The sequence below is a fragment of the Gopherus evgoodei genome, chromosome 3 (assembly GCF_007399415.2).
Source record: "Gopherus evgoodei ecotype Sinaloan lineage chromosome 3, rGopEvg1_v1.p, whole genome shotgun sequence".
NCBI classification, from domain to species: Eukaryota; Metazoa; Chordata; order Testudines; family Testudinidae; genus Gopherus; species Gopherus evgoodei.
In genome coordinates, this window is record NC_044324.1 from 196707616 (window position 1) to 196719739 (window position 12124).

At 39.3% G+C, this 12124-nt stretch overlaps 1 protein-coding gene and 1 long non-coding RNA gene across 7 annotated transcripts in view; one reads left to right on the top strand and one right to left on the bottom strand.

The window, feature by feature from the left end:
• LOC115649138 overlaps window positions 1–2302 on the top strand; it is a 32246-nt gene extending 29944 nt beyond the window's left edge. The window contains exon 3 of the long non-coding RNA XR_003999770.1: window positions 2096–2302. This is a non-coding gene — a long non-coding RNA (uncharacterized LOC115649138). The remainder of the gene's footprint in view (window positions 1–2095) is intronic.
• A 2922-nt stretch (window positions 2303–5224) lies between these two features.
• Window positions 5225–12124, bottom strand: part of FOXN2 (forkhead box N2) — a 120780-nt gene continuing 113880 nt past the window's right edge. For all 6 annotated transcript variants that reach the window (XM_030557754.1, XM_030557755.1, XM_030557750.1 and 3 more), the window contains 2 exons: window positions 10147–10215; window positions 5225–9567 (listed from right to left, as the gene is read on the bottom strand). In XM_030557754.1, the coding sequence (XP_030413614.1) occupies window positions 9050–9567; window positions 10147–10215 (587 nt within the window). In that variant the 3' untranslated portion in view covers window positions 5225–9049. The remainder of the gene's footprint in view (window positions 9568–10146; window positions 10216–12124) is intronic.

Sequence of the window (12124 nt, forward strand, 5' to 3'; positions counted from 1 at the left end):
CTCATGTTATTCTCCCAGGGGATCCTGCCCATCAGTTCCCTGAGGGAGTCAGTCTGCTTTTCTGAAGTCTAGGGTCCATATTCTGCTGCTCTCCTTTCTTCCTTGTGTCAGGATCCTGAACTCAACCATCTCATGGTCACTGCCTCCCAAGTTCCCATCCACTTTTGCTTCCCCTACTAATTCTTCCCAGTTTGCGAGCAGCAAGTCAAGAAGAGATCTGCCCCTTGTTGGTTCCTCCTTGCTCTAGAACTGGAATATTGGCAGCTAGCATGACTATCTTGAACTTCTGTGCCTTCATGTATCTGTTTAATGCCCATAGATCTAGAATGGGCCTCCAACCTCCCTTTGCAGTGGGGATCAGGAAATAATGGGAGTAAAACCTCTTGTCCCTGAATTGCAACAGGACCTGTTCTGTGGCATAACAGGTGATCTATTTTCTGGCAAAATCAATTCTTGTGAGAAAGGTCCCTGAAGAGGGATGGGGAAGGAGAGTGTGAATGGGAGAGGGATGTGAATTGAATGGCGTGACCCTCCAAAATAATCTCTAAGACTCATCTGTCAGCGGTGATGTTCTGCCAACTGCTGTGAAAGAGGCTCAGGCAATTGCCGAAGGGACATGGCAGGTGCGTAGTTGTTAGCTGATGATGCAAGAATAGCTCTTGGGCCATCGACCAACCCGTCAAAAGTGCTTAGGAGAGAAGTAGGAGAGGTCACAAATTGGGATGCTGACTACTTCCACTTTTGTACCCTGGACCTCTTACACTGCAGCTCATAGTAGCACTGTGACAGTGTGTACTGAGGTCGTGACCTGTGCTGTGGTTGAGAGCCATATCTTCTTTTCTTGTCCCACAGTAGATTCCCAGGGAGATAATGTGGCCCAGGAATTGTTATTTGGAGGGCGATTTTTGGATGAGGAGGCAATGTGGAGAATATCACCAGCTTGTGATGTGTGTCTGCTACCTCTTGTAGGGAAATTTGCAGCTAATCCACCGCCCTCTTAGTAAGATCTTGAAAGTTTTAAAAATCACCAGCTAATGATGGGGCGGGGGAGGGGGCATTAAATCCTCATCTGGTGATAATGAGGAGTTTGGTAGAGGGTAGCCTCCCTTTTGAGCCTTTCTTCGTCTCCTTCAAAAGTTTCCTCCTCCTCCAGTTCAGGGGCTCTAGACAGTGAAGCTGTAGGAGAATGTCTGGTTGACTGTGAGAGACATTGGACGCCCATAGAATGTGTGATCTGATCACCCACGATCCCAATATGGCCACTGAGGAGGGAAGCGCATGGGCAGTGAGGGTACCCAGGTAGGCCTATACCTAGATTGAGGGTTGGCATGAGGGTGGAGCTGTGGGGGTTCCTGGTACTGTGACCACAGTGAGAGGCCAGGGAAATAACATCCTCCTGGTCACTGTCGGACATATCAGTCTGTAAAGGTGGAGCTGACCAGGGTGTTTGTAGTAAATGACCCGGTGCCATGGGTGATTCCAGGCTTAGGGATCTGCTTGGTACTGGGGCCCCAGTACCGAGTAACGGGGATTTTGATCACCAGGTCCTGGAACTGTTGCAGCACCGCAACTCACTCAGTACCATGAAGGACTGTCAGTGTTCAGTGGGACTGCCAGTTGCTTATATGATGAATGCTCTGGTGTGAAGAGCTTTGCTGCACTCGTTACTGATGATTTCACTAGTGCTGGTCTTTCTGTGACAGTATGGTCTTTATCCTTTTCTCTAGAAGGTGGCACCGCTGCCTTGGAGCCTGAGCCCTTGGTGTCCCTAGGCATTGTGGCAGAGCTTATAGTGGACGGACCCTGATGCTTCTGGGTACTGTGCTTCAGAGCCACCAGTGTGATTGCTATTGAAGTGGCTGAGTGCACTGGAGAACCCTTTGACTGGCCAAAGACTCTGGTGGTTTGGGGACCTTTTTCTTGAGCCTTTGTGGGGGGGAATCTGCCGATTTTTTTCGTGATGCTACGGCCTTGGAAATTGAAGGATCTGGGGATGATGTACATCCTGGAGAAAGTTCGGCACAATTGTCAGCTGGTGGTTGAAATGCACTCTCCATCAGGAATTTTAACTTCAGCTCCTGTATTTTTCCCCCAGACCTTGTCTTCAGCTGCTGGCAGAGGGTGCACTCTTGTGGGATGTGTGTCTCTCCCAGGCATCGGACACAGCAAGAATGTGTGTCTTCTACAGGAATTGCTTCCTTGCAGCAGAGGCACCTCATGAAACCGGGGGAGTCAGGCATGCCCCTGGTGAGGCTATCAACCTCCAAAAGCGAGCAATGCAAAATAAAAGTCTGCTCTTCTTTTTTGTCTTCTTTCCTATTTATTTTTTTTAAACGGAGAAGACGAAAGTTTGGACTAGCTAGCATCCCTGTGGAGGTGATTCTGCCCCCTCCCTGAAAGGGCAGGAAACATATACGAAAAGTTATTTTTACCTTATTTTTGTTCCCAATAGGGGAAACGGAAATTCTAATTATTAAACGAAAAGACTGCAGATAACTACTACTTTTACTAATGATGCAGATAAGGGACAACTGCTCACACCATTCAAGACCAAAGGTGGTCAAGAGGGAACTGGGGATGGTGTGCCCACGCAGCGCTAAATAGCCTCAAGGCAGACCACAAAGGAGGGAGAGCACATGTGGGCCAAACAGACACTACTACCTAAAATCTCTGCTTAGAGGTGCAGAAAAACCTACAGTGGAGCACTCTAGGAACACTACTCAAAAGTACTAGATTCCAGGTTTGGATTCATTGGGTTAAGAAACTAATAAATCATCTAAGTGTTCCCTTTTCATGATAAATATTCAAAATCACACCTTGTATAATGGTTAAAAAGTTATGACTATTTAGACTTGAGCATAATCCACAGCTAAACCCAAGGAAAAAGACCCTAGGAAATTTAAGAGTGAAGTTAAGGTTCTTTTCTACAATACCATTGAATGACAATTAGACACACACCACTAAAACTTCATATATAATTGTTTCACCTAAGCTAATTAGACAATATAAGGAGTACTCTTGTCAGCTATCAGATAACAACTAACATGACAGCTCAACAAGCATTATTGGCACTGGGATATTGTGTAAATTTGTGATTTAGAGTCTGAACATCTCTTTTGGTTTACTAGATTAAATTAAGACTCACATTGCAAATCATGCATTTAAAATATCAGAATAAAACATTTCTAAGACAGTAGAGCTTTAATTTCATTTGTGAGATTTAATAAATTACATACAGGGAGAAAAATAGAAAACAGATAAACCACTGTCTGCAACAGGAAAAAAAAATCCATCATTAAGTTCTGGCACTCCTAAGGTTTAGGATGTCAATGGAATCTATGATGGGACCAGACCCTCATAACTCAGAGTATCTCATTAGGCTTTTAATTATAACATTGAGGCCTAGTCTACACTGGGGGGGGGGGGGGGGAGGGGGCGTGAGCTAAGTTTGTCTAAGTTACGCAACTTCAGCTACTAAAATAGCATAGCTGAAGTTAATGTACTTAGAGCTACTTACCGCCGTGTCTTCACTGCAGTAGGTCGACAGCTGATGCTCCCCATTAACTCTGCTTACACTTCTTACTCCGGTGGCCTACTTAAGTCAATGGGAGACCGCTCGGTGGTCAATTTATTGTGCCTTCACTAGACGCAATAAATCGATTCCCACTGGATAAATCACTCCGGAGGTAAGTGTAGACAAAATGCATCATCAAGACTTCCATGATAGTGTTGAAGCACTTCACTTTTAAGCTCAGATCCTATCCTACTACAGTTTCTAAGAACAATTTTTTACATGATGTAACCCAAGTTTCTAGTTGATTTGCTTAATGAAAAATTCACATTTATAGCACAGTTCAAAATAAAACAATTCTAATAAAAAAGCAAGCTAGTCTCTTGTAGATTAAAGGGGGGGGGAATATTAAAATGGAGTAAGTTCAGTTAGTACATTAGCAACTTTTGATTTCATCTTGTGGTATGAAGCACTGTCTTAGGATAAAGACGGCACATGCAGTAAGACATTCAATTAGGGAGAGGGAACAACACATTTCAGAGTTCAGGGCATGGATCAATGGGGTTGAATGCATAGTTGAGAAGCTTGGTTATGAGTGAGGCAACTCTTTGGGCCCCACCCTGCACCCCATTCTATTCACAAAACATACCCCTGCTGTCAGGCAGAATAAAGTCAATTTTTAATTTTAGTAACGAGTCAGAGCCCAAAGGAGTAAGTGGTTTGGGACAGCAGGAAGGAGAAAAAGGAGTGAGCTACTGCATATTGCTTTGCACAAGGCCCATGAAAAGTAGGGCATGCCAGAGTTTGAACATCATCATACTGAAAGAAAAATTAGATAAAACTGGAAAAGTACCAAACAAAACAAAAATCACAAACCCAGAGAGGGATATAATTCAATGACCCTTGGAAAAACTGCATTGTTTTATTAAGCAATAATGTATCTTCCAAGCACTCAATGGCAGCTCTGTGGGTAACTAGTTTAGCCAACTGGGAATATTGCATTATTTCATAATTATGTGGATCATCTGATTGCTACTATCTGCAAATATTTTTAAAATTAAGTAAATATTTGAAACAAATACCTTGTGTATAAAAGCAAAACATACACCTCATGAGCAAGGCATAGCAGTAGAGAAGGGAAAGAGATGAAGTGATACTCAGACATTGCAGTGACCAGTGACCTCAAAATGGTCTTAAATTCCTGAATTTAGGGGTGAAATTCTGGTCTCAAAGTCAAATAGCAATATTCTCATAATCTTCAGTGGGGACAGGATTTCTCTCCAGGAGTGGATTCTTCCATTTTATGAACTTAGAAAAAAATAGAGGGGGTGGGGCTCAAGATGATGGCGTTAAGTCATGTCATTTTCATCTATAGTTCAGAATTGGTCCAATTATCAAGAAAGAGTTACAGTGAATGTTTTGATGTGTTGACAGCATTAACTTGTGGTACAACTTATTTCCATATGAGAGTGACTTTTATAACTAAACAGAGACCTAGACTGAATTACAAAGTTTTTTTTTAAATGGGCCAATCCTGTTAGGCAGTGACTTGAATGGGAGTCAAGAGCATGCAGCCCCTCATGAGAACAGGCCCTGTATCTCGGTGGAAAAATAGATAATACTGGGCTGCTTCCCATTCTTAATGCTGTTTATTTGTATATAAACCCCTTCAACCACATGCATGAAAAATGTGCAGAAATGAACAGTCACAAATGTTATAAAACAAAGTTTATTCTGCAATGTTTTATATTGAATTGCATCTCTTTGGTAAAAATAAACTTTATAAACATTTTAATTAACAGAGGTTAGAATACAAAAAACTAAACTTCTGTAAATTGTCTTTAAAATGGATAAAGGACTGAACTAGGGTGTGGGGGTGGGTTAGGATTGGTCATCTAGTGGCAGAGTTATTCTAAATAAACCCAAGACATTTCTTATGCTACATTAAGCTAAAGGGAGTATTTTAAAACAACTCCAGTTGCTTTGATCAGAAAGCATTCTTACAATTTCACTTTTAAATAAATAATAGTTACAAATGAATTGGCAATTATAAAATGTCTTATATCACTATATGATGGCAACATAATACTTTAAATTATGCACTTAGTTTGAATAAATGTACATTTATAAAACAGTCTTGATAATGGCACTGGCAGATGTGAAGAATGTGCTTTAAGATAATGGCAGGTGCAACATTTAAAATACTCCACTTTTTCTTTCAATAAGTATTTTGACTACACCATTATTAACATATATTAATGCTTTGCTTTAAACAAAGCTTTCACTATTTAGCCGAACAAAGAAGTTGAATGACTTGCAACTTCCATTTTTAAAGTTGGATTTTAAAACATTTGCTGTGATTTTCACAGAAGCAATAATTTAGTACTGGAATTTGAAAGACTGATTCAGCTTTTTACAGTATTCACATCAGTATTTAATAGGATAGCCTCCTTGGTAAACAGGTCTCACACACTTCTTCATTTTAATTAAGAATTGCAAGTGACATTAACACTTTCCCTACCCTTTTAACAGCTGCTAAAATATAGTTAAATTGACCATTTGGTATGAACTCTTTATATAATGTCACTGAAAAAGCAGTTAAAACACCCTTCAATTTATACTATATACACCAGGGTCTAACTCAGACCCCAAGATGTGTGAGTGAAAGGATATGAAACTATCTGAGGTGAATATAAAAGAAGGGTAATCCATAATAGAACAGTTAGGGTGACATTCACGTCCTATGCAGCGGGAGGTGTTGAGATCTGAGAAGCAAGAGGTTGCAGGAGGACACCCACAGTCCTTCTGTCTGCTGGAACAGAGCACTGAGATTAGTACAGGGACATGCAGGAATGTGGTCAGTGGGTGAGTAAAGTAAAGATCCATCTGCCTTTACACTTGGTGGGAAATGCAGCACTGACTGTAGCAATGGGTGCAAAGCAGTTGTATAAGTGTCCTGTGCCCTACTACCGCTTGCTCAGAAGGGAAGATTCCAATCCCCCATATCTCCCAGTTCATTCATTTAGGTTTTATGTGAAAGGTGCAAATTGCACCCTTAACTTTTTGTTAATTACAGATTGATTTTATTGCTCTGTCTTTGCATATGGAGACTAAAATGCATTATAAATCTATCTCCCAATTCTGACACCCTCACTCATGCTGAGTAGCACAACTGATTCCAGTAGTACAATCAGGCCCCTATTTAGTATGGAATCTTTATTTTGAAAACACTGATTCTGTTGGGAAATGAAGGATACAATTTGAACAGATTAACAGTCTTACCAAGGCAAACTGCAAGAAAATGAGTATGAATACAATTTCCAGTATTTGTATATTTAGGGAGTGATCCACCTTCCTTTAAGGTTAACAGAAAGGCTGTGACTGACTTTATCTAGAGCTTAATACAACACTTATTCCATAGTGCTGAATTTAAAAAAATTGAGATATACAAAACTTAAATGAATTTCAAAGGGATATTAATGATGCTTCTTCATAGTTGAATCATTATTTTTATATTGCTATAATAATAATTACTTTTACTTTGCTATACTGAACATGTTTTGTATCAAACTCTATTAAAAAGTATATTGGCAAACACTACTGAAAGAAATGTCACGTACATCTCAGTGTTTAAGAAATCCCATGTTCGTAATTAAAATTAATGGGATTTTCATTTGTTTGTTTTTCAACTGTGAGAAAATTAATTTCACCCATTATCTGTTCAATAACAGATCAGCTAATTCACTGCTCGAGATATCTAAGAGAGATGCAAATGTGACACAAAATGGAGCACATTTGTATACCATTTTTTCCTCAGGTGGATGGGTTGGTGTATGCACAGTCACAGTGCCAGAGAGACAGATTTCTTTTTTTTTCTTTTTACTTTTATGCTTAAAACTAAAAGTGGAGCCCTCTTAAAGCCACTGGATTTAAATACCAAAGAAATGCTATGTAAGTGCTTGAATATCTTGGGGCCTGATCCAAAGCCCATTAAGTCAATGGGAGTATCACCATTATCTTCAACAAGCACTGGAGCAGAACCTGAGAATAGTAGGCCTTTAGCAGCATGGCTGTATGAATACTTAAACTGGAAGGGATAATTATATGGGCAGGATCCATGGAGAAACTGACAAATAAGAAAACACCGAACTCTAAGAGCCTTGTATCAAAGTGGCCAGAAAAACATTATCCCATTAGTAACAGTTTAGGCTTAATTTCTTTTTGTTGAATCCAGCACTGTTCTGAACAACCAAACACTGGACACGGTTTCATATATGGGTATACAGTATTTGAGTCTAATTCTAAGCCATCTTGCCCAACACTTACTGAAAGCAGCAGTTTAATGTATGAGCTAAACAGATTTCATGGCACATCACACTGCCTCTCAAAAACAAGCAAAATGACCTCTTAAGTTTTCACTATGCTGAAACATACTTAAGGCATTCTTATACTTTCAGTACTGTTAAACTTATTCTAACGTGTCTGCGTACCCATTTTTTTTGTACAAAATACTAAAAAAATTGCCACCATCTACATTAAGAGTTAAGCAGTAAAAAAATCCATTACACTCATTTACTATAACATTCTTGTCCGCAAGATGTTTGGGTTATAAAGATTATTATTGCAAAGGTCATGAATTTTAAGGAGCTTCACCCGCAAATATGAAGAGATCACCATGATTCACAGTGTATGCTCTAAGAACGCCATGCTACTGGACATACACTGTAGTTCAAAGGAAGCTAAAATGGTACATACAGCATGAAGCAGAAGTACAGTAATCAGTAGACTAAGACCAAAGTTATGGTAGCAGATATTAAAATGCACAAGGTATTTAGAAATTAATGTAATTAACTCAGTTTTCCTAATCTTAAAAGAAATTATTATATTATGCTTTTCTTAAACATGACCCAAAGTTCTTTCCAGCAGTCATTTACAATTTAGCCATCTAGAATCTCCACTTCATTTGTGGATTGAGACAGCATGAACTTTGAGTTTTTAACAAATATTTCTTACACATGAAAAACAAAACAAAAACAGCAAAAACCTTTAGCTAACAGCTACTGTGTATTCAGTAGTTGGGGAAAATGGTAAGTGGCACATGTGCAGTGGCAGCTTCTCACTGTTTGCTACACCAGTGAAAGTTATTTCTGTCTTGGGGAGGGAGATCGGGAAATTATGTCCCCTCACATAGGGTGAAATTCATTCCTATGTGGAGTAGGCCTGCACAGGGGTAAATTTCACCCATAACATGCATCTGAACCTATGCATCACTCTGTAAATAGTCAAATATTAAATCACTGGTCATCAAAAAGTATACAGTTAGGTTTTCACATGTCATGCATCTCTCCTAATCTGAAAAGATTAAATAAAACATTTTCTAAGCAATAATTTGAAAATAAAAGGCCAAACTATAATTAGCATCAAAAAATAAAAAACAAGTCCTCTTATGGCTTTTATCTTCCTTGTGAAGGGTAAAAGTAGAAGAGTATTGCCACACTTGAAAAAAATATATGTATATATTCACATTAACAAGCATTACTATTTTTTCCTCTGCTTTTGACTTTGGGTCTTTGCAGTACTTATTAGGGAACCCAAACATGTGCTGATTCCAGCCAGGTGGAGCAGAGACCCAGCTGCCTCTTTCAGCTCCTCATCAATTTCTTGACATAACTCCTTGAGAGCTTTCTTGCTAGGCTGACTTTTGTCAGAGGTATCTACACAAGGTTGTGCTGCATAGCCACTGTCTCCAAGAGGGTCGTCTTCATAGTCAATGTCCGTATCCACTTCACTATGAAATCCTTCACTGCCATCGCTTCCTGCATGGCTGGTCTTGGAGATAAATTCATACACCTCATCAACAGAGGACAAGGAAGACATGCTGGACCTAGATGCACAACACTGTGAAGCCATGCTGCTAGCACTGTAATTGTGATCCTCCTTTGGATCAATATTAATGGCGGCAGAATGATTTTCTTGCAGGTTTATGGAACTGTGATGATTAAATGTACTGCCATAACTCCTCTTCTTGGGCATCTTGAGAGGTTTGGCCTTCTCACCTGTTGAAAGCAAAGATGTATAAGTAAGCAAAATAGCTCAAACTAAAATCTGTTATCCCAGTCTGTCAGACTGATGTGCAAAGGTAAGATTTTTAAACTGAGTATTTAGTTTACATAAGGTGTGATGGATCCATCATTTAATGAACACTGAATACTAGAAGATCTTGATATTCAGCAAATCCTGAATATGAATAGTAGTGGTAGAGATGCGGGCTAGAACTATAGTGTCTCCAACTATGGAGTGGCAGAAGGTAACCAGACTAATAAAAGAAAGCAGAAATGGAGTCCTTGTAAAACTGGGAAATTTTGGCAGAAGGGGCTGAATATGCAGGATGGCCACCCTACTGCCTCCCTACCATTTATAAGCTAGCCAGAGAGTTTCTCAACAATGGGTCTGTGGACCGGTGCCAGTTCCCGAGATCTCCCTGACGCAGTGTAGGAAGGCAGCAAGCCAGCCATTGCTATTGAAAAGGTTGAGAAACACTGAGCTAGAGCATACCTCACTTCTGAAATTTTCAGCTATAATTTTTTTAGCTTTCAGTGAAGGAGAAAACAACACATAAAACTGTTTATGCTTACAGTCTAAAATCCTTTGTTCAATAGAAGTATTTAACAGCATCATTGCAGTAGCAGCATCAATATCAGATTCTGTAAAAGAGAGGAAGCAAAAAGTTAGGTTTCATTTTGGGGTTGGGTGGAGAACAAGGAATCCTGCTAAAAAGTAACAACAGCAACAATAATGTGCATTTATAGTTGGACACACAAGGAATTGGAATCGTGTCAAAGAATCCCAAACAGGCATGACCGCTGCATGCTTAAAAATTAGCTTATGAGCATGAGTGAATGTGATTTGATTAGAACTACCATTGCAGAACAAATCACAGTGTATTTTAATGGTGATATGAACATTATAATGTACATTTCTAATGTACATTACCAGAGCTGAAGTCAAGGAAGAGTAGCCTCACATTAGGCAGTTTTGTATATGTATGATCAGGCTGCAATGTTACATTTATCTATGAATATTTGCTATTCATAACAATACAAAGAAAAAGATTAGCCATCTGCCACAACAGAGATCTGCCTTAAGCAGCCTTAGAACTTGGTGCATTAGTTAAATACAGCACTGAGATTCAACACAGATGAGTAGCATCTTTATATTAGTGGAATACAAAGAGCTTTCCTTGCAATATCCATCACATTACCCACATGTCAAATAGAACAACAGTCAAGCAGGGAAACAAAAGGAAAAACATTTATAGAACTCTTCAATCTAGGGAGCATGAAAGTATAAATAATAAATGGGCAATTGACGACCTAAAAATAATTAGATAAACAGCATTGCTTTTACTTAAAATTACACACATAGCTGTAGAAATTCTATACAGCAGGATGAAATCATCAGTTTCTTGAAGAGCCCAACAACAACAATGGACAGTACTGTAAAACAACTAAAGTTACTAACTGGAATCAGAATCAGCTGGGTTAGCAATTAGCTCTCTGCTCACAACAGAAGAGCTGTTGTTATGTTCTCATTAGAGCTACTGAGCACACCTTTTCCTGACGGTGATCCACCTACTCAGGACTACTCCATCTAAAAATAAAAATCAAACTAAACTATGTCTATTTTCTCAACTTTCTCTTTATTTACACCACGCTTTCCAAAAATATGCCTTGCAAATATTTAGTGGAAAAGGTTTCTGTCTGTCTGTCCTATTCTATGCGATTTCAGGGCATCTTAAATGTATTTTAAGGAGAGGAAAGCAATAAATGGACCTTACAGACATTCTCTCTCTGATCTTTTTTCAGCAGCATAACAGAATCAGACACACATTTCTCACGTATGGTGCACGGGTCAGACAAAAGGAGAGTAGTTGTTTATGGTATGAGGGAACAAGGTGTTTCAAAGGTAGGAACCCCCTATGAAGTATCATGGTTGTCTCACAGAGGGAAAACACATAGTGGGAGTAAGCATGTATGGGGAGTGGTGGACTGTGAAATGAATCAGGGGCAATGCCTGGGAAAGGAACCTTTATGGGGGAGAACAGTCTACCAGCACCCTGCAATCCTGCTGAACAGGGTGGGAGAAGAGAAGAGAAGCTGGCAATTCAGAGTTATCCCATGTTAAGCATCTGTTGAAGTTTAAACTGGTGGTACACAGCAGCTCATATAGCTCTTTGTTTCTCCTGATGGCAATACTATTACTAATTATTATTATTAAATGAATAGCTATCATCCTTAGACACGGGAGCTATATATTTACATTTCAAGAGCAAAATAAACAATCACATTGGGTCAAATTTCTCCTTGACCAGTGATGAATTCAGCTTAATTTTTAGGAAAAACAAACTCACATTTGGGATCATGTATAGCAATTTGGATAATTACTAGAATGTCTATGCATTTACAAAGCTTTTCTTAGAATTCACTTCACAGAAGGTCATGAAAAGCCAGCTTGATACTATTTCAGGAAGGGGGGGGGGGCTGAGCTTCTGTTTTCAATGCTAACTATAGAATATATACATTTTTCACTGTTAAAATGGGAGAATGCTAAAAC